The sequence below is a fragment of the Falco biarmicus genome, chromosome 13, assembly GCF_023638135.1.
Source record: "Falco biarmicus isolate bFalBia1 chromosome 13, bFalBia1.pri, whole genome shotgun sequence".
NCBI classification, from domain to species: domain Eukaryota; kingdom Metazoa; phylum Chordata; class Aves; order Falconiformes; family Falconidae; genus Falco; species Falco biarmicus.
In genome coordinates, this window is record NC_079300.1 from 12,067,275 (window position 1) to 12,093,451 (window position 26,177).

At 39.1% G+C, this 26,177-nt stretch overlaps 1 protein-coding gene across 16 annotated transcripts in view; it reads right to left on the reverse strand.

The window, feature by feature from the left end:
- Positions 1–577: 577 nt before the first annotated feature.
- LRCH3 (leucine rich repeats and calponin homology domain containing 3) overlaps positions 578–26,177 on the reverse strand; it is a 68,360-nt gene continuing 42,760 nt past the window's right edge. For 2 of the 16 annotated variants that reach the window (XM_056358259.1, XM_056358256.1), the window contains exons 11-21: positions 24,220–24,315; positions 23,725–23,776; positions 23,428–23,568; positions 22,118–22,165; positions 20,943–20,996; positions 14,969–15,017; positions 14,355–14,468; positions 13,589–13,707; positions 11,891–12,028; positions 9,578–9,655; positions 4,910–7,314 (exon numbers count right to left, since the gene is read on the reverse strand). In XM_056358259.1, coding sequence (XP_056214234.1) covers positions 7,114–7,314; positions 9,578–9,655; positions 11,891–12,028; positions 13,589–13,707; positions 14,355–14,468; positions 14,969–15,017; positions 20,943–20,996; positions 22,118–22,165; positions 23,428–23,568; positions 23,725–23,776; positions 24,220–24,315 — 1,090 coding nt within the window. In that variant the 3' untranslated portion in view covers positions 4,910–7,113. Of the gene's footprint in view, positions 4,305–4,909; positions 7,315–9,577; positions 9,656–11,890; positions 12,029–13,588; positions 13,708–14,354; positions 14,469–14,968; positions 15,018–15,897; positions 15,970–20,942; positions 20,997–22,117; positions 22,166–23,427; positions 23,569–23,724; positions 23,777–24,219; positions 24,316–26,177 lie in introns of those variants that run through there. The other 14 variants (XM_056358267.1, XM_056358260.1, XM_056358270.1 and 11 more) reach the window with 13 other exon arrangements.

Here is a 26,177-nt window from a genome sequence, read left to right on the forward strand (position 1 = left end):
AGGGAGAGCTGGTGGGTCTCTGGCAATTTCCAGGCCTTGCTTTTTTTTTTTTTTTAATTTTAAATAATAAAAACTAGCTATGAGCAAGGAAGAAGAGTGGAGCAAGTATTTTGTCTAATAATAACAAACCTTTGACATGCTGTGGGGGCATGAAGCAGGGCTGCAAATTTTACAGATCAAACCCACAACAGGATAAAACCAAGCAAAAGATGACAAGGGCAAGGAGCACCGGCAGCAAACTCCCCAAACCTGGAATGTACGCTTCACCGTGAGAAGGGCGGAAAAAAAAAAAAAAAAAGGTGGGTGGGGGTGGGGAGGGAGGAGCAAAGGATTCTGTACAAAATTGCTGCCTCTCAGTGTCTGGGGAAGATGAAAAATATCCCTGAGAAAAAGCTCCTGATGTAGCTGCAGAATGTGTGTAAAAATGCCAGAATTTTTCTACCCTGGTTAACTCTGAAAACTAGAGAGACAAACCAGGTCCACCAAGTGCCAACGGTGACGATGTGGAAGGGGAACAAACACCCGACACAGAGGATGTGACATTCATTGATGCAACAGAAAAACAGCAGGATAAAACTTTCATCTAAGTTTTAAAACTTTATTTCAAATTACCCATGGTTTCCTCTCGTATTATCGATGTGCTAGAAGTTCACACTACTGGCAGAATACAGGCAATTTAAAATAAAGTATACAATATTCAGACACATTTATATGTAACAGACTTAGAAATTATGGAATGTATTTACAGACATACAGCATGGGATGAAGCTTTAAAATCCTTTACTCTATTAATTACACGTTTACACTGTTTTCAGAAATAACAAAATTAGATCGCTTTGTAAAACATCACAATATCTATACAAAAGAATTTTTTAGATGTCCCAATTCACTTTAAAAGTCCTCTGTTCCTAAAATGTTTTTTGAAAGAACCGTTTACAGTTGTAAAAGGATAAAAATACCATTTGCCATCGTGCCACGACCAAGAACAACAGGAATGTTCTCGGCGCTGTAAGAAGTTCTCTCTGATGTATTTTACGCAGGGCACCGAGGTCAGGGCCCTGGGACAGCCCCCCCCCTCCAGGAGGGGGAAGACCCAAACGCTGGACACCCGAGTGCCTGTGCCACTCGATCTCAAGTGTGTGACTGCTGAGCCTCAACCGCAGCTCCGTGCTGGACATGGTTTGAGGAAGGATGGCGACACAACGGAGTCGGTGTGTAAACACCAGCACACACGGAACACTCAGATGGATTCCTCCCACATCCTCCAACACAAATGCCCCAGAGGAAAGACAATTGCCTCTTTGCTTTAACACACAAAATAGAATTTTATACACGTTTTCTTTAAAATACTCTTTTTCATGGGATTCAACAAAAATTGCACATAAATACACCGAAAAATCCCAACCAATTTTTTGCAAAAGACAACCACACTTGGTTTTGGTATCATACATTAAATAAACTGTACGATGAAACTTCAAGTTTGGATTTTTGTCCTGAACATCTGGTCAAAATTTAGCATTTGCCAGCGTGAAAACAGGATTATAAACGTCAAACTAACATCATCACACACATCGAAACTGCCAGAGTGAACCACTGCTTAGAACAAGGTGAGTGATGCTGGGGACGCACCAGCCACCGCCCTTCCCGCGCGCCCAGCTCTGCGCACACGGTGCTGGCGCAGCCCAGTAGCTGCGTTAACCAGGCACAATGGGAAACGGCCGGTTCTTGCAGTTCAAACTCAACCCCCCACCCCATCAATTCCTAAACACTAGTACTCATGAAATGTCAAACTTCCACCAACCTGAATACTGTTAAATTTCATTTTCCCTAAGCGCTGGAAGCCGGACTGGAGCAAACACTGCCCCCTCCCCCCACAATTCCATGAAGGGAACAGTTTTCTCAAAACAGGAATATTTCAATAGTCCACGAACGGTGTGCGACTGCAAAGCAACACGCCCTTGTAACAACACAGTGACCTAACGTCGGAACCTCAAGACGAACTCGGCGCCCCCCTCTTTCAAACCGTGTGCAGAGCCGAGCGCACAAGGATCATCTGTGGTCTGTACTGTTTGCTTGCGAGTGGCAGAATCTTCCACAGCAGAGACTTCAGATGCTTTTATGTAACACTTTAAGACTAACTAACACTCCTTGCAAGTGAAATTCAAGACCTACTTAAGGAGGAAGGTACGTCTGTATGGAACTGCTCTCTCTTCCTATGTGTATTGCCAGTTACTGGCATTTTCGTTTCTTGCAGGGTGCTCAGGGCATCGGGCTCACCCAGTGTGAAAAGGTTTCTCTTTTCAGCTGTGCTGTTTTCAAACACCCTTCAGTTCAGGTGTTCTCCACTTGCAACGTGATCAAGCAATGCCAGTAAGAAACAACTGGAATAATTATGTGAAACAAGGGATTCAACAGTCACCACAATGGACCTTGGAAGAAACACATGAAAACAGAGCAGAAACTAAACTGCAAATCAAAAGGGGAAAAATCCAGCTTTGACCAGTCCTTGCCAGTGTTCCCACAGCACATTTACCTCCGCAAAAATGACTTTTAGCTAGCCTGTGCCCATTTCTTCCCCCTTTATCCCCATAAAATCCTCCTGGCGTATTCTGCTTTAAAAGTATCCCCAGATGGAACACCTCTGATGCTGGAAGTTGGTTTCAGACCCCGTGCACCATGTATTAGTAGCAGAACGTTCTGGGATGCGTTAAATTGTCCAAAACCTAACAAAGGAACTGCATGGGTGGAGAACTGGATTTTGCAAGGTCTCTCTTTTGGCAAAAATAAATACTGTAACTGATCTGGTAGTGAGCTTGGCCTCGTCACTAGGACCAGAGCACACAGAGCTAGACTCTGTTCTGCAGATGAACTTTCCAACAAAATGTAAAACTTCTCAGCTGCCTCTCCCATTCCTGTATATTGAATTTCCATTTTTACGTTAAGGAAAGAAGGAGGAAGTAATGGTAGTTCTGTAAAACCAGTGCATCTCTCTACATAAGCTCCAACAATAAAAGGCCTCATTTAAAGCCCTGTCAAACCCAGAAATAGAAGCTACCTTTTGCAAGAGATTGCTCCTTTAACAATATGCAGCCCACCTCTGGAAATTCAGTAACCGTGTTCTTAAAACGGTAAATTTCTCAGTTGCTGGGACATTCATCAGTGTTGGTATGTCTGCACGGGATGCTTCAACTTCTAATAAACGTATTATTTGATAACGGGTGTCCAATGATTAGCATGGCAAGCTGTAATTCTTCGCACTGCAGTGAAAATACATCCATGACTTTTGACGACACCTAGGCATCATTTGATAAAACCACTGAGCAGCCAAACACATCCCTCCGTGACCAGAAGGGGAGGTAAGAGGACACAGGAGATCTCCCTCCACTGATGTTGGAAAAGTGTTCAGACAAAGACATGTTAAAACCCAAACAGAAAGTGAATCCAGTAAGAATGCTGATGCGATTAGTACAATTTGAACAGTTCCGATTTAGTATCTTTTACTAAGGGGTTTCCTGCAGAGAAAATATGTACTATTTTTTCCCTTGGGAAAAAAAAAAAAAATCATTAGCTTCCCCCCTCCCCGCTTTAAAATTTTAAGTAATGAGGACATGCCAACACAAGTTACAGCTGCACGAGGTTCAACTCTGTTATCAAACTCCGCAGGTTAAGATTGTGTTGCATTTTTAAAAATATGTAACAGAAACAGCTGTTGTTCTTTGGAGGCAAAGAAACTCCCTTCCTTTGAACCCTGGGCAGGAGAAGAAAGAAATTTAATTCCCCATGTGCCCACTGCAGCAATATCCTTTTTTTTTTTTTTTTCTTCTTTCCCCAAATCAATTCCCCCAGGAATTGCTTTCCAAATTCTACACCCACGTCTTCAGTCTACAAGGTCAGTTTCTACAGCTGGCTCCAACAGCCAGCCACTGGAATCCCCTGCCCTCCTCCCAGTGAACTCTCATTTTAAATATGGGGCAAAAATATTGGTAATAAAAATGTTACTGGAAACTCTTGCGATCTCCAAAAAAATGGAGAAATGAAGTAAAACATTCCTGTCAGGAATCACGGAAACTCATTTCCTTAGAACAGAGCTCTGTGTGTTTGGATGCACTGCACGGGCAGTAAAGTCTTCGCGTCCTTCTGCTTAGCCAAGGTAACCCAAAAGGTCCTGGAGGTCTTTACACAGCAGACAAGTGGTGAAGTTGCTGCTGCTTTGGGGGTGCCAGCTCCAGGAGCGCCTGGACAGTCACAGCTACCTGTGTCAAACCCTTCTCTTCTAAAATATGTAGAGGCAAACATAATTGCTCCTGAATGGGGAACAAAACAAAGACAAAAACAAAACGGATGAAAAACACTCAACCAAAAAGAAAAAAAAAATTAAGCAAAAGATGGCTGAAATATGAAATGTTATGGACAGCTAAGCACACACACACACAGAGGTATGAGATGAGATTTCTGCTTCTGACTACAGAACCATGAACTTGACTACCCAGAGAAGGTGGCCTTGGGCTAATCATTGTGTTCACTTACTGGGAAACTGTACAAATAAGAATTTGAAAAAGGACTGCGGGAGAAGTGAGGGGCAGCAAACTGTCCTCTGTCTCTGCCCATACTAAAACGGCAGCAGGTTATGAAACCAAAAGCAAGTGAACTTAAGGAGGGGGAAAGCTTCGCTTCAACACGACGAGCCTGCTACAACAGAGAGGAGGAAAGGAACCATGCCTTCCTCTCCAAAACACACCTGCCTTTGAGGGACTCCTCGTGCCTGTTTAGCTATCAAACGTGAGGAAAGACCTCGTGTTACAGCAGAGAATGCGTCACTACGGCTCATTTATCTCCCAGAAGTACACCTGCTTAGCAGGGAACCTCCAAAATCATTCTAAGGAAAAGAGTAATACGCAAAATGCAAAAAGAGGTTTCAAAGTGTTTATTAATAATTGTGCTATTCTCAGTCTAAGATGTATTTAAAGCCTCCTCCTACGTAAGTCCTTGGCACATCCTGGCCATCCTTACTCCACAGCAGTCAGGATACATGTCCAACAGTTCTCTATATCTGTAGACAATAACCAAAGTGTGTCCTTCCTATTGAGCTACAGAGATTATTTTTCACGTTATTTCCACAGCAACCTGTATTTCTCCACTCTTTGAATCTTTACGGATTTTTGATGTTAAAGAAATCCTTCGGCATAAACAGCGGCAGCCAACACTCCTCCCGCAAAGCTCAGTGGAGAGAAAACAAATGAACCCAGACTGAATTTTTCACAGTAAGCCATATGATCAGGCTGAAATACATTTTTTTTCCAGCAAATTTAGGTTATTCTGAAAAAAAGTGTGCTTTTGGAGAAAACACTTGTAAACTTGAGCAAATAAGCCTTATCTTTCTTCTTATGTAGGCAAACAGATAAGGGGAAAAGCTTTGGAATGACTCCTTACCACAGACAGTCATGACAAACAAAATTTAAAAACTGGAAGGCACTGTTAGTGTAAAACCCCTTGCAGCTTTTATCACAGTGTTCATTAGGAGAAGTTAAGAAACACAGGAACAGAGTTCGTTTTAGTTCATACCAATAAGCAGTGCAAAAATAGCTTATTTAAAAATAAAACAATCTCCCCCTGTCAAAGGTTCCCTCTTTCCTCAAAAATGTTTTGCTTGGACGGAACACTTTGTGTGATTTGGAAAAGAGGGCATCAGCTCCTCTACTTGCTCCTTTTGTTAAATACTCACTTTATGTTATGCGAGCTTGTGAGATCCGTGTACCCATAACACACTTTTACTGGTAGCGACCACATTTACAACTGAACTCCTGTGTATCTTAAACTGTGCTTCAGAGTTGTTGCCAGGTTAACATCGGAATGCTAACACCACTTCAACTGGGCTTACAAGCCATTTACTGTATTTTCAGCTATAACAGACATTTATTGAAACCACATTTGGAACAGCCATGTTACCTAACACTTACCTGTCACTGATCTCCGAGCAGAGTTCCCTGAATCAATCTACACTCTGAGGAGACATGGTCTTTTACACATCACATGAGGAGTGCCCTGAAGTTCTGAGGTGTCCCTGAGACATTAAAGCATTGAAGCACCAGGATGCTTTTCCTAGGGAGGGAAAAGCTTTGAAGCTTTACAGAAGGCTACCTGAGTTTTGTAAAACAGTGAAGAGCGATCATGCAGCTGGGGCTTATATTTCTGCAACTGTATGATACAGAGGTTTCTGAAAACGACAGGATAAGAGGAAGAAGGGAATAAGCATAGGGCAAGCATGGGTTGTGGTGCCCACAATCAAGTGGCAACTCAAGTTTTTGTTAGGTTCTACCCAGAGCACAGTAAAATGCTCTGACGTTCTGTGGCATTCGATAGAATCTTAATGATTTTTCCTTCTGTGCCAGAAAATTTTTTCTCAAAGCTGGTAAAGAGCTCAGTTTCTCTGAAAATGTCCTTCTTCATCTGTTATGAAGCTCAAGGAGCTCAGGATTCACTAGCCATTATTTTAGAAATCCTGACTCAGAGGAATACACCAGAGTCTACAAATACAAGAAATCAAATGCTCTCAGAAGCAGGATATGGGACTGTGAATAAGAAAAAAAAGCACCAGTTACAAAGTCCTATGGACAAAACTTACCAGACCATGTCTCCCAAGACTGTGAGATCTCATCAAGAACACTGATGTTAAAAAAAAAAATACTTTGCATTCTTTAACATTTTTCATCAGATAATCCTCAAGCGATTTACCAAAGTAGGTGCAAATCCCGTTATACAGATGGGGAAACTGAGGCACAAACTGCCAATGCAGTTTTCCCAGTACTACATCACACTTGCCAGCAGACAATAGCATGCACCCACGTCCTGACCTCTGCCCCTTGCTCTAGCCCATGGACAGCACTTTCTCCCTTGTAAAAGCAACATATCTGCTAAATATGACACAGCAAATACAAATGTGAATTATGTCACAGATGGTCATGTGGGTGCACCAATGTGTTTGCACATCGTACTTGTCACCTCTGTCCCATCAGCGGGAAAGAAAGCACTTCATACACACAGTCTTGACAAAACCCAAAATCCCTCCCAAGCACCGGAGTGATGGAGGGAGGAAGCGGCAACACTACCCTTCAGCTAGAGAAAAAAGACCCAGCGATAGAACATACAGAGTGTTAGCATCAGAGTACAGTAAAACACCACAAAGCCCCAGAGCTGAATGGAAAGGGAGACAAGACTGGATTCTTCTGAATCTGTCCCCAGGGAAAGAAGAGTCTCAACTGTTCTTTTAACGCTGAGGTTTAGCTGAAGAATGTCAGAAGGGGAACAAAGATTGTCCTGTCCACAGTGTGTAAGCAGGAAGGGAAAACAGACAGAAAAAAAAGGTCAGTTAGTCATAGCAACATCCACGAAGCAGTCAGTTACTAGACATCTCAGATATAACCTACATGTTTGAGAAGCATACCACAGCTGGTTAAATCTCACAAAGGAATCTGCAAGACTCCCATCGAAAAGAGCTCACAATGCAAATATTTAGTGTTCAGTGAGGTGCCTGTCACCTTTACAGCTTAAACACGTATCTATTCTTTGTTGTGAAAAACACAGCAGTTTGCACATGCCTTACTGAAAACCATTTTTCTCCAGGGGAAATGAAGAGGCTACGGGTTTCCAAGATGCTATTGGCACTGAGTACTCACCAAAGCTAAGTCTCCACATCTATCTCAGTTAACGAAAACAGTAGGACAAGGGATTATTTATGTGTAACATGCTTGAATGCGGTTTCCTGCAGAAATATCTATTACTAATTAAGAGATTAAGTGTTCTGTAGCTATTCCCACTATGTATCTTTTCCCTCCCTTTCACACAGGTAACTGCTGTATATCAGTGAAATCTAGACACACATACCAATCTGTTCAACTCTTGGTTTCTTTTAATGCCAGAGCTTTAACTAGCAAAGTCCTATAGAAACAGCTACTCTACTGTGGTGCCTGCAATTAGCATTCTCTAAAAGTAGCCTTCCTCTTAGAAGGTAAGTATTTCTACATAGATCCATACTTTCAGAAAGCCTTTTATTTTTGTAATGAGAATTTAAATGAACAGAAATACCTGCAGGCATCTTTTCAAGAAAAATATACTAGGCTGCCACGCCATTCTTGCATACAGATATCTTACATTCACATCTCAGTAGATATGTAATGTAGACACGTGAAAGCAACTTTAGAATTCAGGTGGGGGTATTTCAGTAAGTTTCCCCAGAAACACTCTCCTTGAACTCTTTTGCATTAAAGCAAGAAACAAAAACAGGAGGGTCCTAGACAGTAGGTGTAGTAGATGTAGCAGACTAGATCTATAGGGGACTTTTTCTTCAGTGGCTTTTTCACCTGTGGGTCACTTTTTTAAATGTGGGTCATTTCAGTGATCTGCTCTGTACTGCAATCCCATAAAAATTAAATCTTCGTATCTGAGGGAGCTATTCATAGGGAGGCTGGGATGGAATTGAACAATTTTGCTCCAGACAAATTTATATTGTGCAGTTCTGCTGGGAATAAAAGCCTGAAGTTTCTTAGGGGACCAAAATAGTGCAGGGTCTCAAAGTACCAACAATCACTTACAACTCCCTACCACGTTCCAACGCGATTCACCACTGAGTCATGCGAAATTGCCAGGCAGCTCAATAAATATGCTATCCTGAAATCCCAATGGCTCAAATGCCTGCAAGTGAAGCTATCTGAAAACACCAGAAAACACTGCACAACTGACTGAAGAACACTGCTTTTAGAAATAGCTGGGAAATGAGTCACTAGGTCTACTTTTCCCTTTCTCAATACAAAAGAAAACAGCACCTACAACAGAAACACTAATGCTTAGCAGTATAAGAAACCAAACAAATTGATGCACTAGAAGTAAAATTAAGAAAAACACGATATCAAAACTATTTGTACTGAGACAGCTGCTGAATAAGACAAAGGGGAAAGTACAGGACAGCATAAAACAGGGTAACTGGACTCAGATAGACTATTTTATATGCTCCCACCTCCTAGATCTTCCAAGTTTCAGAAGGGGACAAGGAATACCAGAAGATAGACTTCTACCACTAGCACGTAACAAAAGAAGTAGGATCTATGCAAAGATAGCTACCACCAGAGAAAGGCCAATAATACTGCGACTTGTTTGTAAGACAGTAAAGACATTTACGTAAGAGAAGTTTTCTGAAGGAACATGAAAAGCTTTGGGATTAAAATAACACATGCAAAACATCATCCAAATGTTATCCCACTTTTAAGCTGTCAAACATCTAATCTTGCAATTGCTTTACAAGAAACACTTCGCAATTCTAAAGGCAGACTCAAACTGCATTGGCTATTACAAATTTGAGGCACAGCAGTAAGCGAATCAGACCTCTGATAAGCTATATCTGACTTCATTTTGCTCTGAAGACAATGCAGGAGAAGTCTGATCTATACTGCAAGACATAGCTTATACCTGAACCTTCTAAACTTCTAATCATTCCGTTTTCATTCAGTCTTTCAAAGTTTTATTTTCTGAAGCATAACACAAAACTGCACCTGAAACATTTTCTCAGGATAGTAGAAATACATACCTGAGGCACTCCAATCCTCCTGCAAGCTTCCAAGAAATTCTCCACATTTCGTCTGCATTTTGCCATTGTAAGTTTAGGCTGCAAAGTAAAGCAGGCAGGCATACAGTGCTCTTAATTGGCAGGATTTCAAAAGATCTTTATTTTTTATTTAAATAGAACTCTTAATAAATCTCTTTGCCAAAAAGACACTGCACTGACATAAGCTTCTCTAATTTAAAGCAGGCTCTGTTGAAGTTTGCTTTAGAGAAGGAACCTCCAATTTCAAAGCTATTTTATGAAAAGCTAATTTATGCATGCTGTATGTTTTTTTTAAAAAAAGACAATTCTAAGCTGTGCACTATTTATATACAAGCTGTTATATAAAACTGGCTAACGCTTTTAGTGACTACAGCATAATAATTTTAAAAATACATTTTGAATGAAACACACATGCATGGCTTCCACGTGATTTCAGAGCTATTTCATGACATAACAAATCTGGAGTCTCTTCTGGATTACAATACAGAAATATAGAAATATCAAACCATATTTCAATTAACAAAGGGATAAAATCAAAAAAAGGCTAGATGAAGCAAAAAAATAATCGAAGAAAACTGGAACTGAAGCTTGTTGCTTGTAAGCCTCTCGTAGATGTGTTTGATGTAGCTGTCTGAATTGCACTCACTGGCACTTTTTCAAGCAAGCTTTTTTCTACAGTTAGCTTTCACACCTCTGCACACACATACCACAGCACAGGCTCTGTCTTGTTTCTATTCTTGGAGCTTATTCTTTTCTGATAAAAGACACACAAGCTTCTGGCTCCTTTGAACAAGCTACCAACAGTCTACACAGCAGCACGCAGCAGCTGCTGTAGCCACTATGTTCAATACTTTTTCATAAGCGGTGGGGTTTCTGCTCTGTCAAAGTGCCATATTTCTCCCCCAAGGAAGCAGGTTAAAGGCTAGCACTGACTGCTTTCTCTGGAAGGATGAAGGGAATACAAAGATCACATTGTGCCTAAGGAATGCCACGATGCCTCTTCTGCTCCTGGAGCCGTGTGGCTAAAGGCTGCCTCTTCCTTGGGATTTATATGACAAAGCCATGATTTAATTCCTAACACAGAATATTCAACAGCACATAAACCCAGGCCATTGAAAAGATACTCTCAATGACGCAAGTCTTCTGAAAAGCATCTGTATGCCTTTTCTCTTAATGATTCCACAATCTGCCTAAAATGTTGGTGTCTCCAGTTCAACCCTTCCCAAAATAATGAGGACATCTGCTTGTTCACATTAAGTCCAAGGGGTAGGAACCACAATGATATAGTAGGCAGTCCTGTAAGTGCCAGTTCAAATACCAACCAGCACAAAGACTGACTCCAAAATAAGGAAAAGCAAACACAACATGCATATTTCAACTTCTTCTCCAAGGTACAATCTTCAGGTTTTTTCCCTTATTTATACAGTTTAAAGGTGCATAACAAGCAGTCTGCTCATCCATACTTTTAAGTAGCTGACCCTAAATATTTTCAATGAACTTTCTGAATTCCACAAATACAGATTAGGTAAATAATCTGTCATTATTTCACAGGTCTTGACCTTTATTTATTCCTGTGCTTTTCCTATGTGACAAACAGTAATGCACTCAGAAATAGATGATCTTCATTGCTTTCCAGAAACACTGCAGTTAGGCAGGGTAAGAAAAAAAAAAGTTCAATAATTTTAAACTTTTCTGCATGTTTCCTTCCTTGCTCTCAACAGTCCCCAGATACAATTGCCTTTTCTCCTGTTATCACAAAGGTATGACTGGATTTGTTTTGTTCCAGGAAATGCTGCTCTCCAAGTAGCTTGAGTGTGCTCTGCTAGAATTTCTAAGCAGAGAAATTTGTAGCGCTGTGAAGTAGACGCTGGAATCAACTTGGCTTCTCTGCCTGTTTTTCAGTGTCTTGTGTATTGAGACCCTAAACGTTGTAGAGAATATTATGTGTCTCTACTATCTGTTTTCCTGAACGTTTTGGATCTTTTGAAATATCCTATTTCAGTTTTCACACTAAACTGTCTCTTATTTCACTAGTTTTCAAGTTAACGTAGGGAAGACTTGAAATGTTAACATTCTCTTACAGTCTGTGTTAGAAGTAACTTCATTTAAATGAAACTACCCAAATATAATTTCTTGTAATGATGCTAGAGACCTTTTCTAGACAGAAGAGATGGTTATTTTTTGTCATGTATGTTCACAGAGGAGGATGCGGGATTTAGCATTTGTCTGGATTACAGGACTTTGTTAGATGTTATTCTGGACACCTATAAAATAGTATCGTTATCACATACTTACAACAGCAGGTGAGGGGACATGAATGCTGGGAACAGATCGGGGGCGCACGTGATTAGCTAAATGGCACAGAACAACACCATCAGTGAGAGCTGCTCCAAGATCACTGGGCAATGACACTTTCAACCGTGATTCTATATTCTGTAGAAAAATTAACATGGACACACAAAAATTAAGAGCTGGTTTCCTCCAACTGTTTAATTCTGCAGAACATTTTACAAAAGGCAGACTGCTTGCATTACAATTCTCTGTTCATCCTCATGACAATTCCAAACAGCTTCCTGAATAACATCAAGGAAAGCTCTTTGCACTACTGTGGTCCAGAGCTGACCACAATCAGGGAGCAACTGAGTTCAGTAATGAACAGTTTTCATTGTACAGTACAGGGGACTAATGCACCCACTACTCAAAAATAACGGAAATCAGGGTCTAGGAACAGTATTCCTAACCCCACATATTCTCAGAGAATGGTTCTGCCAAAGGCAAGTGAAAACTACTGTCTTTGTGGGTTGGAGGACAACACAGTTAACGGAATTCAAGACAACCTTTTTGCCTTTAAATAAAAACCTGAACTACTTGGCATAAGGAGTATTTAAAAAATGATGTAGGTAGTATTTGTGTGAAGGAACGGACAGAAACTCTATTCAGCCTTTTAATCTTATTTCAAACATTATGTGAATTTCACTGAGTTGTTATACTGTATCTAAATTTTTTAAAGTTGTTTTTTTTTTTTTTTACAAAAAAGTTTTAAGCTTACCTGGGAAGCAGAACAAGAGACAGACTACATACAAAGCATTCTGAGGTAACAGAAGAGAGGCTCTGCAAACAGCACCGAATTTTGTTTTGTTTTATTTAAGATAACTTCCTCCTTTTAGAGAAAGGAGATCCTATTGTAAAATTTACGAAGAGAGGGAATTCCCTCTGTCCATCTGGGATGCTTATGGCTTTTAAAATCAGCTTTAAAAAGTAGAAATTCTTATTTCTTGTGAAAGTTCAAACAGTTAATTAGAGCACCTCAAGGAAACCCTTCATGCTCTTCAGAAACAAGTCTGGGGCAAAGCAGAGCAGTACCTTAATGCCATGTGGCATTCTCAATATTCATGTGTATTGTCATTGTACGCATGCACAAACCAGGAGTGTGGTGGCCCTGAATAGACAAAAAGAACAAGTACAAGGAATATTTCTGCCTCAGTTGTTCTGCACTTAATTAAGGGTAAGGTAAGAATCAATAGATGGATCCGGAGCACACAAGGAAACCATGCCGTCAGCATGACTGGCAGTAGTCTCTGCGCTCCCATCTGCTTTTCTGTAGCCTTTAAAGCAAAGAGGAGTTTTAAAATAAGATTAAAAGGAGACAGTGAGGCAACTTTCCAGGGAGTTCCTTACAAGTGTGAAGGCTGATAAGGATGAAAGAAAGCACAAATACATTTTAAAAGCAGAGATCACCAGACACTCAGGAAGCAATCACCACTGTTTATTTTACAGAGTATGAAGCTAACTTTACCCACAACAAAAAAAATAAGTGAACACCCCTGCATCCACCTGAAACGATCACTTAGGCTGTACAATGCCATTTAATGTCAGTCAACCGTGCGCCATACTGGTCCAGTGAAATCAGTCCAAAACAGAAGGACAGATTTAGCAGGGTGCATGCAGTGCATTTACTAAGATGTCCACATACTGGCTCCTGGCAGCACTTACCTTACGTAGCTGCTCTATTAGCTCCAGCTCTTCCTCTCGCTGTTTGGAGTTTTGTCGTACTCTAGGGTCTGCAGAATCGTTAGCAGGAGACAAGGCACGGGCAGAAGATGAAGTAATGACTAAAAAAGCAGCATGAAGGAAAGAAAATCATTAAGCGTGGTTTGGCTGATTGTCCTTCACTGCTGTACTACACATGTACACACAAGGTTCCGGAATGGGTACAGTGCATTCCTTTCCACAAATCTGTTTCTTTCATTTGATTATTAATCAAACTAATGATCTGCTAATCTAAATGAGGTGTTCTTTTTAACACATTTTCCTTTGTTTAGATTCTGGTCCTTCTGTTGCATAATAATCATTCACAAAAGAGGACAATGTTTTGCTGGATGGAGTACGTAGGAACAGTTCAGCCTTTCTACAGAAATCACAATTTTCTTATGTGCTGCTGTGCAATGCAAAATTTATCAAGCTGCCTTCATCAGCTGTTGAAAGCTTCTGTGCATTTCCTTGCTGTACTTTTAGATGCAAGCACAGACACAAGGAAGAGCAAATTTCCACACTTCCACAAATATGACAAGAGAATATCTGAGCTATAAATAAAAAAATTGCTTATTCACAAAGTATTTAAAGCCATGTGTCTACAAATGGAACTCTAAAAGTAGTTTCATGACAATGACCTGAAGTAATAGAACAGTACAAAACCTAGGTAATGCAGATGTTAATATAATGTAGCAAAACTAGCTAATTTCTGAGCTATATAACCTACCTTTGTTTGCTTCATCCCTGACAGCTGCTCGGAAAAGGAAACTCTCAGGTCGCTGGGAAGGGTTTCTATAAGAAGGCGGGGCTGCATGGCCAGGATATGGAGGGGAAAGGTGGACTAAACAACGTGGAAAGGCACAGGAAAGGAAAGGAGGAAGAAGTAAACTGTTAGAGTTTAAATAGGAAATGGGTTCAGCAATGTGGTAATTAAAAAGAACAAACCAAAAATTTTAATATAATAATGACAAAATAAATTACAGCCATGCATGATAAAAGCGCAGAGCAGGAAAAGGCACTTCCGAGGACACTTGCATGCAAAGCACATTCCACACACCAATTCCAACAACTGTTCTGACTGTTGCTGAATGCACCTGTGTGCCAAAGCTTGCATGAAGGCCTAAACCAGCCAAACCCGATGCTCTGCCTGAGGGCACGCTTCACCCCTGTTGTCTCTCCCCTCATATGTTTCGAAGGAGACCCAAATAACTGGGTAAACTCTCAAACACAGCAGCATCACATACAGAGATGGGAACATACGCTCCCTTCTCTTCATAGTGCAAATGAGCAAGCAGGCATTTTTATCTTATTTTTCACAATTTTTTTTCCTTTTCCTGTTACCTGTCTGAGTGGTAGGTGAGCCGGGGGAGATGGTAGATCTGTCATCACTCTGTGGACAAAAAAAGCAGAAGAGTATCAATGGTCCTAATCTGCAAAGGCTGTGTCTACATTTTAATTTGCTGTGGTTTACTCCATCCATCCAAATGTGTTTCAGGAAAAAACCCAGAAATGTGAAAAAAACATAGTATATTGTTCCCCAAGTCTCATCTCTGCAGAAAGTGACAGTTTTCCCTTTTGCAGAAATTACACAATTGCTTTTTTTCTGAGTAAAAAGAATGATGAAACAGCACTGACTGGGCAATGACAGATCTTTGTTTACTCTTCCTTCCAACCAGAACTTTCAAAGTATTCCTTGCAAAGGGGATACAGAAAGACAGGTAATTAAATAACATCCAGAACTTGCATTATAGCAGCACCTATAAGGATACACCTCTGACACCTTTGCTAATGCAAAACTGCTATTTACTGAACACCTCTCTCCCCAGTGAAACACACCGTGGTTTTATTACAGTGCTTACAGAGAAAAACAATTTTTTGTGATGAATGCATTCAGTATAGCAGTTTCCACAGAAGAGAAAGAAATGTAGGATATCTGTGTTCAAAAGAAAGCTGGTAAAAAATACAGTAAGAGTATTTTTGATGAACCCTGTCAAAGTAAATAATCTTGTACAGAAAAAGCAACATCAAAGACAACCAAGAACCCCTTGGAACAGAGACTGGTTACCATGTTTTTGCAGCTTAGGCCTCCTGTAGACACAGCCTAAAGCTAAGATGAGGTAACACCTACTACAGTTTAATCAGGTAAATTGGATTCATACCCTACCTGAACTTTTGATTAGATGCTGACAGACTAACACCTGTTAAAACAGATGTGTGGATCCAAGAGTTTTTTGTTGGCTTTACTGGTGAATAATAATAGCAAGAGATACCTTGACAGGACTGAAGGTAGAGGCATTAGGCAGGGCAGTAACACAGCTTTCTTGATTCAACCCTGAGGGTGACTGAATGCAGAAAGAAAGAGAAGGCAGTAGCAGTGTTAGCAACAGCTGACAGGTCATGCACAAAGGTGGAATGCAGTAGACAAGTTAAAAAGGAAGAGGTGACCGTGATCACATTCTCAGAAACACTCAACAGGCAACAGACACATGCTTGCTGAACTACAGGTAAAGCCTTCTACCCTCCTGAGCTTTCAGGCTAATAAGTTTGGGAGGGTGCAATGTTTCTTTTACACATCAAAATAAGAACTAAGAACAATACAGAAGGCAAAAGCTTCTTTAGTAACACCTGTGCCATCAAACAAAAGGAAATTTTACCCTACAACAGTTCATTCTGAGCCACTATTCAAATTAAATATATTTCTTTTTAATGTTTGAAATGTTATGCATTTGATTAAGTTATTTTCCTACCAACTTTGTAAAATCAGAGAAACCCACATCTAATGGGCTCAAGAATACATGCTTTTGTCTGCCACAAACACCTAATGTTGATCCTTGTGAATTACACACAAGGTAAGAATCCCTGGGTGGAGTCTAGCTCCTGGGGAAGACACCAGTGTGAAGATATACAGTATTGTCACAAAGTGCAGCTAAATTTCAATTATAACCAGTATCAAACCCAACCAAATAAACAACTTTTCATGTTTACAGAACAGGAGCTCCAGCATGCCAATTTGCCACTGACAGATGGATCCAGAAGGCCAAACTCTTATTGAAAACACAGTCAAAACATTAACATTTCAGGACTGAATGGTTCAAAAATTAAACCGTCGTCTCTGAAACAGCATTCAAATAGCAAAGTGGCAGTTCTGCACAGGAAAAGACGACCAAATGACACCTAGAAACTCTACAGATGTGAACAACACACTCGGGAGTGTTAATATTTAAAATGATTGGCAACTATTCTGCCACTTCAGAACAGTACAGCCAGGAAGGACTAGAAGGAGAGGTTATACTCAGGCAAGCCTTCAATACAAACATCTTTAGGCCCTATGCAGATTTAACAACTGACCCTCAAGACAGATTCTTTCTCCACAGCAGGGCAGAGCAAAAATTGTGGGTTTCTTTTGTTTGTTTTAAAGAGTTCCAAAATATTGCTTAAGCAAAACATTAGCTGTTATGAGAAGAGTAAAATAAAACAGAAGTAGGTGGTCTGTAACATTAATATAGCTATTTATTCCTGTATGAAAAAAGCAAGACAACCTTGATGCAGAGTAACAAGAAGTCGTCTCAATCCACGTACCCAGCAGTGGGCGAAGGGAAGGGGACACGGCACACCACAGGGTAGGACAATCACAACAGCAACACACTGCATGCTCTTCACCTGTTTGCGAGTCCCTGGCCTCCTTTTAATGGTATTGGTGTTATTGTCAATCTCAAACACAAAGAGAGGCTCAAAGCCATTCTGTCAGGGGCAGCAAGGAAAGAAAGAGAGGGAAGAAAGGATGAAGTGAGGCAAAGAATATCTGTAAGAAAAGGTAGCCACAATACAAAAGGAAAGGATGCTGCAATTCAGACTTTACAACACCCTACTCCATGTGCTGCACTTGGCCTCTAGGTCTAACACTGAAGTCAGAGAAATCTCCCTGTGCCAGAAACAACTGTAGATATAGGGACTGCCAAAGCAGAGCCCAACCAGAACTCTGCACAAACCAAATAAGGATATTTCAAGGGAATTTGATTATTAAACATCTGAATACACATACGGATGCCAACGGTCTGAAAGAAAACTCCAGGGTACAAGTTAGCATAATTCAAGTCCTGCTTACTTTACCCATACCATTATTATTTGTAACACTCTCGTGCCTAAAAGACTTAACTTAAAATGCTTCAGAAATCCCACGTGCTAACAGTAACACAGTGGCCTCTGGCCATGTTTGAGACCACAACAAGAAACACAGTGCAATGGAGGGTGAACAAGGCAGCAATGATACAAAGGTTATAAAAGGAAGAGGTCACACCAGCTGCCTGATGCTTATCAAGTATGTCACAGGCTTCACAACAGAGGAATTGAGCAGCACTTTGAGAGGATGTTGAGTATGTTTTGAGGTGTGGTTTTTTCCTTCCATAGTACTCACCTTGTAAAGGACAGTATGGGAGAAAACAAGAAGATATTTGGGCAAAAGTGAGATTCATAAGCAATCAAGGCTATAATCATTAGCCAAGTCTGAAGTCTTGATACTATCTCAACAAGTAATCTCAATTGTAAGGAATAGGACTGCCCTTGTGAGAAGAGCAAGCAGGATATGACTAATTTAAAACTTTGAGGTATACAGCACGTTTTCTCAGAAAGGCCAGTGATTAACTAAAATGTTGCTGGAGATGTGTAGTCTGGCTTATTACAAGTCAACAAAAAGAAATCCAACAGTGTGCAATGAAGTACTACAGCCAAACTCCACTCCCCTTCTAATCACAGGTATGCAGAAGAAACATACGAGAAACATACAACTAAACTGTACTATTAACATTAAGAGAACTAAACCAAACTATTAACATTAATAGAAAGTATGGGTAGTCATTTTGTGAGTTCAGACTGTCCTGAAATTGTTTGCAAACAGAAGGAAACTGTCAAGAGTAATGTGCAGTAAGAATGCATTTTCATTTTAATTAGTGATAAAAGATCGCAAGAAGAAGACCGAAAGAACCAAGATGTAAGGATTTAAAAATGGAGATTCACAACTTGCATTTTGGTTTTAAGAAAATTTCTGTTAAAGCAGTAACAATACCAGAAGAGGGAAGCAGTGAAATAAAAGAAAGCTCGCTTGCTTTCTAACTATGTATTAGACTTACTACTTTTTAAATCTTACACTCTTCAACCTTACATCTGAGCTGAAAACATTGTTTGGAGCAAAAGAAAAGGAAGTGTTCAGTTTAGACAGCTCTGATGATATGAAGGAAGTGCTGAACAAAAGATCTTTTACTATACTTCTAATATTCTCCTCTTTTGCCACAAAGTGCTATTCCCCCACCATAAAGCTAGATCAGTGGAAAATTCAGCAGAACTTCTTTTCATAAAAAAATATTTAAATTAACCTATCTGCAAGTTTCAAGGTCCAAAAGTTTTGCAAGTTAAAGCTGACCCTACTGCATGCAGTCTTTATGCAGAGAGAGAAAAAGACAGAGGAAACTAGGCAAATGGAAAATGTGTATGGAAAACTAACATTCATCTACAGAATTCTGATATGAAATGCCTCTATACTTCAGTGAGGAGGAAAAAACCCATGGTCAGAAATTAGACCTAGCTGAATTTCAAATCCATAAGGACAGGGAAAATGTAAAATGAAATGTTACAGAATATAAAAATGTAAAAAGCAATTTCAACTCTTAGGGCAGACTTTTTTTTTTTGTAAGCAAACTAATGAAACATTTCCTTTTTGTTGAAAAAGTTTTTATCATACAAAATATATTGGCAGAAACAAAAATGCTACAAATTCATGAGATAACATGGGCTTAATGTTCTGGTTACAATAATTGCCAGAAACAGCTGCCCTGGCATATGTCATTTTTAGACACAATGTGTATTTCCACTACAAAACAGAGCTGCAGATCATACTTCAGCAGTTCATAAACCCCCATATTTATATTATTATAGTCTAGTGCTGCTGAAAAGAGCAAGGAATCAAAAGAAAAATGAAAGGAGAAATGACTGCTTTCAAATCTAGTTCAAACTCTCCCTACCAGCCTGGCCACTTTTTTTCGTGAAGTGCAAGGATGTTTCTTGGTTAAAAACACAAAGGAAACAAACAGCAGTGGAAGCCAGTTTCAAGATAATTTCTGAAAATACCAAGTCATGTAACATAAAATCTTATATATTAGTTTACAACAGAAGTTATGGGATCACTTTAATCAAATAGAAATGGGGTCCTCAAAGGTTTCTTTAAAATACTTTCCAAAGATTAATTCACTGACCACAGAGTATCAACACTTAACCCAAACTGCTGTTATGCTGTTACTTATTATCTAAATATGCACATTTTTATATGCTAATTGATTGTGATTTCTCTCTCAACAGGCACATGTATGACCACTAAACCTCCCTCTAATATGATAAGCTTTCTTTCTCTCCCATTTAGTGCTAGTCATGTGAAAGCAGGAAAACCAAAAAGTCTGAATAAAGATAGTAAATATCTTGACCAACACGTTCTGGAGAGACATATTCTAACCAAGAGCACTGCCTAGAGAAAATTTAGGCAGATAATGGAAGCACATGAATTAAGAAAATAAATCCCAGGCATGCAGTCATGCAACAGCAGGCAAATCAGGTGTATTTTTCTTTTACAGACATGGATTATGGCATCAATTATATTCTTTAATTATGCTACATTGCTAAGATGCCATAAAAAAAAGAAATAGCATAAAACATGAACTAAGTAGATAAATGTTTTTACTTTTGCTAAGCATTCAAAATAAATTATTTTTAAGACATCTTCATCGACAAATAATAAAAAGGTATGAGGACTAGGTCATGATTTGTAGCATTCATATGCAGAGCCGTTTCTCCCTGTGCTATGATATCTACCAAGATACTAAGTATTTCTCAACACCATGTGCAGGTCGCAGACATGTTAAAATAGAATGCTGTACCTGAAGCATTAACATTGTTTATTTGACACTGAAGAGCACATCAATTAGGAAGCAAGCTAAACTGAGAAGAAATCAAACCAGAACTAGAGGTGAATTTTTAATTTTAGAAGCTGTTCTTTACTATCCGTAATTTTCTTTTGCTCTCGGCAAAAGATAAGCTTTAATTATTTTGTGGAAAAAAAATAATATATTAACAAATGGCTGACAGTGCAAGTATTAACACATTCATAATTTAAAGGTCACAGCTAGGCCTCTTTTCAAAGAAGCCCGTCATGTTTTATGCTATTTAGATTAGCTCTAAAATAGTTGGTCTAATCTGAGACAATCATAACACGTTGTTATTTCTATGCTCTAGAATCTGCCACATATAAAGGCCATTACGTGCAGGATCTTACCACTAACAAGGCACTATCATCAGTATGCTGAGACCTTCGGGATGGAAAGGGACACTGGGAGGTGGGAGAGATGGAGTAATGTCAGAAACACACAGAATGTCAGAAACACATGGTATGTGAACAGACAGACATTTTGGAACATGTACTGCTTGTTTATAGCACTGTGAGGCTTTTGTTAAAAATCCATAAAGCATACGTAACTCTGTAGAATATATAGGCACATGACCCATGAGTTATAGTGTATTCATCTTACTTAAGGAATCAATTATTCTGCTTTCTGTGTTGTCTTAAGCAAATACAGACAACTATGTATTCACAGTTCTTACTGTGGTAGAACAAAGGACACTAAAAGACCGAATTAAGAACAGAAGAACATTAAGGAAAAGGAGCAAAAACTATTTCATTTACCCCATGTTTCAGTAATTTTCTAACAAAAAGAGTTGGAAAATGCTGCTAAAAACCTATTTATATTCATTATATTATTAAGAGTTTTGATCTGATTAACGCTGCCAAGTGAATTATCTTCCTCTGGAGGAAAGTGGGGATGGCAAGCAGTGGAAGAGCTACTACTATGCAGAATTCTGATGCAGAAAGTGAACAGATGTCGTTGGCTCAGCTCTGTATATTCTGGAAGACTGAGCCTTGTATGATTCGTGTTCTCTACTGACTTATTGGTTTTGATTGCAAAACTACACTAGAATAAAGCTTTCTAAAAATTTATTTATTTCTTTTTCTGATAGTCCTCAACATTTCAATGCTTAATCTTTCTGGGATAACTGGTGATCTAATGATAGGAAACCTGGAGAAAACTGACCAATGAAGGATGACTACAACACAGTAACTTGTCTGAATACTCCTATTAGAAAATAAACTGTATTGCTTGCAAGGAGCATCTCGAAACAGAATATGAAATGTATTTTCTGTATAATACATAGAAAACATACCAGAAATAATAAACAACACACTCTGACAGGCAATCTACCTGAACAGAAGGAAATACTAAACTAGTCCCATAAGCAAAACAACCCCAACCCAAGACTTTATATGCAAGTGTGAAAAAACTATGCTATAACTCGGTCCTGAAGAGCTCTCCACCATCAGGAAAATATATCTGATGGAGAGAGTTAAGAATTCAGGTGCTGACATCCCTAGTAATACTCCTATTGGACTCTTACCTCACTATCCAGAGGACTGTGTTTCTGAGGACTTAAGGATGCTTTTTGCTATAAAGGAAAAATGAAAAACCAATTTAAAAGAATTGAAAGAGAAACAAAAGCTCAGATCAAAACAGTGCAATTTAGAAGTGTTTTAAAACACAAGAAGTCTTATTTTAAAATAAAGCATGTATTGAGGAAACTGCAAGTCTCCACTGAGCTGGAACTTCATTGATACTATTAGTAAAACCCCAGCCTTTGTTCCACACACAACCAAAAAAACTCAAATTGTTTTTGCATATTAAAGATGCATAATAAACCCAAAATATAACCCAAGGGAGGAATTTAACTGTTGAGAATAAAGTGCTCATGAATAACAAAGGCAACAGAAGAAAAAAACCCAACCAAAACCACAAACCCCAAAAGGCTCATCAATGAACAAAATGCATCCTAAATATCTGAAGTCTGAATATCTGAAAGAAAGACTGAACTCAATCTTTAATAAAAGCAGCTTTTCTACAGAACATTGACAGGGGCCTGAGATTAGTTGGTGCTAATGAAAATCCTAGTTTTGGGAAGCTAAAAGCCTTTTTCTAAACTAACTTCATACATTATGTATATGCAATAAAACATTCTTTTCCTCTCTGCAGGCCACCCTAAGCCCAAAATATTAACTGCAATATGTCTTAAGTTTGTGATGGCAAGATTTGGGTAGGTCATCAAGGGAGTAAACAGTAAAATAAATTTAAGTCAACTAGCATATAAACAAGCTTCCATGTTAAGCAGCAGACTACTTCATATTGACAGCAGTGGAAAAGACAGCAAAGATGCAATGTCCATGGAGTATCTGATGTACCAAAAATTGGCACCTGTGCTTTACCTAGAGGTAACTTATTTATGCATCATAAAATACCAAAACAGATCAGGCAATGTTGTCTTCTTGTGTGTATAATTTCTTTATTCTTTGCCAAATTTGTCCTAAAAATTAAACTGCCTCTATGCCTTCTCAATTAAAGATCCCTTCTCTTACACCAATCCTGTTACATCTATGCAAATGAAAAATTGAGAGAATGAGACTGACTATGTAAAAATAAAATTATTTGCTGAAATTGTATTTTGGGTAAATTTCTTTTGTCTTCCTCCTCAGTTCTAGTTTTGTCTATGTTAACCTACAGTACCAACACTGAATGGACTTAACAGCTATTTCTCCATTTTCTTTATCAAGTTTCATGCATGCCCAAGGGTGTAATGTACAAGTATAATGATCTCTGCAATTTTCATTACAGGATTCAGAAAAGATAAAGCATCAAGTAGGTACTAAAAGGAGGTACCTTAACAAAGTCAAGGACAGCTTCTCTCTGAATTTGTTTTGTTCTCATTCTCTCCTCCTCATACTGAAGTGCTGCTAGCTGGGCCTCCCGACGGGTACGCTCTATGTGCCTGCGGTGGAGCTCGGGATCTGTATTAGGCACCTGGAAGAAAACAGTACAACAGACTTTAAAGACAGAGCTACACAGGGTAAAACACATGGGTTACAGAGAAACAGTCCATGTCTTATGGCTAACATCAGTTTGATTTTGCAAAAAACTAATCCAAAAGAATAAAACATTAAGAGTTCAATGTGTTACCTGACTGTGGTGACTTGATAGAGAGAGAAAGTAAGGTGAATCAGCTGCGGGTCTGACAGATGGAAAAACAGAGAGTAAGTATACATTTTATCTTAATTATAAACGAAATTTCATACATGAGTTGTCAGTGACACACACATACCTCATCAAATCAGTAAAGTAACTGTTCAGTAAGCAAAGCTGTTAAACCAACACTGCGAGAAAGATTTAACTCATTTTGTGTGGCAGATTTTGTGCAGTCATTTCTATCTCTTCTCCTGAATTGTGATGATTTTTTTCTATAGCTCAAAATGTACCAATGGGATTGTACGTTTGGCCTATTACATTGAGATACTCAGTACTTTATACCCATTCTCTAAGAGCTGGTTAAGTAACCAATCCAGGAACTTTTCAGACGATCCTCTTTTAGAGGAACAACTGGTTACTGTGGTTATTTGGGGTGTGTGTGTGGGAATACAAATTAATCGGTAGAAACTATATGTTTCTATTCCCTACCTCTCTGTCCTGTCCATACAACTCCTTAGTACTTGGTGATGCTCTCTGTCCTGCACCAAATTTAGAGTTTCAGGTCTTCGTAATTCATCAGTATCCCTGCAGGTGAACACCAAGTAGAAGGGGGATTGGCCATTGATGCATATAAACTACTGTCACATTAACTTTTCTCTAGATTACACCTGTTTTTCTAATAGTAACTGCCTAGACAATTAGCTTCAGATAACCAAAAAGGTGAAATTTAGGATGGCTAAAGAAACCATGTTGTGATACCAAGTCAGATCACAACTGCTGCAGTTCATAATTAAATAAAGGTAACTTGATTAACAATGGTTTCAAAATACACAAACTTGGAACCTCTCTTTCAAGGCTGTTTTCTGGTTATTGTAGACCTTATTCTGCTCTGTCAAGGACAGGATTATTTGTAAACGTTAGTACCCTCTGATATTTTCAGAACAAATCTGCTCACTTCACCAATCATGTGATGACCTCCTGTCAGTGATACAAGCCATCAAAGTCACAAGGTAAACAATAGCTGATGTTTCTTGTCCATCATGTCAACAATAAAAATTTTGCAGCCAGTTCTTTGCTAGAAGGCAGCTGCTAGCACTGAAACAATTCCCAAGGTCCACAGTCTACAGCATGTTCCCTGCCATGTTGGTGCCTAGAAAGAAAGTTGATGGGAATTGAGTAGCTTACTCTTGACAGCCTAGACTCCTTCGCTTCTGGGGCAACTATGGAATAGTGCCACCCTTACCAATGCATTTCCAAAAAAGTCGGTCCTGCTGCCTGCATGTAGACTTTTTACCCATTCTGCACAGAGAAGCTTAAGAGATGTGGAAGACCCATAAGCTACAGGTCTCCTCTGTTACTTGAATTAACACTAACGCACATGACAAATCCATTACTGTGCTGTTTTGAACAGACAGGACTGGGTTCAACTGAGTGCCAAGAAGCATATTCAGACCAGAGTACACACAGCTTTGTTGCACCAGGCATGCACCACAGTCTGTCCAGAAGCACAAACTGTATTTACTGCATTGAATCAGCTAATGTAAGTACTCTTGAGATTAAGTTTGCATTACATCCAACTCTAAAGAGTTTTAATGGCTCAATCATGCTGAAGGGGAAAAAAAAAAAAAAAAAGGAAAAAAAAAAAGGGGTCTGCCTGCCTGCCAAGGCATTTGCACACAATTATTGTGGAAGCAATTTACAGCTTGTGGTTGCCACAAATAAAATATTTGACTAATAGAAGCTTAAAATATAAAAAATTACTCATTGTCATATGGCTGTTTTTACACAATTTTGAAGGCAATGACAGTATGACCTGTTTTTAGTGCCTAATTAAGAATCTCACTCTGCTGCAGCTTAATATGAATAAGCTATAATTCATTTGGGTCGTTGATTAACTACTTCTGCATGAAGATCTGCTGCCATACATTTTGAAAACACTGGATATCCTAGTGAGCTACAACTTCCTTTATCACTAAAATCTGGCTTATGTAAACAGCAGCTCTCTCACGGCTAACTAGCCTTCTATTATTTCATGGAATCCAGTGTTCATAAAATCTAATTATTTCCATGTTGACCAGAAATGTTCAAATAGAAAAATAAACAAACACACACACACCACACTTCCTCCCAGTTTTTCACACCAAGAGCACTCACTTTACTCAGGGAGAACAAGTCAGACTGCTTTATTATTTCATGCCTTACCTGCAGACACTACAGGATAAGGAATGCTGATATATACTGAAGGACCTACCCTCCTTTATAATCAGTACAGCTACTGCAGCTGCCCATTTACTGCACATTTCAAAATGCTTACTCAAATGTTGCCAAAATTGGAAAAATTTACACACTATTCTTAATTTCATTTCCTCTTTCATTACCATTTTGAAATGACATTAAAAATTAATTTCTACTGACAGCATAAGTAATGACATACTTAAAGCTAGCAG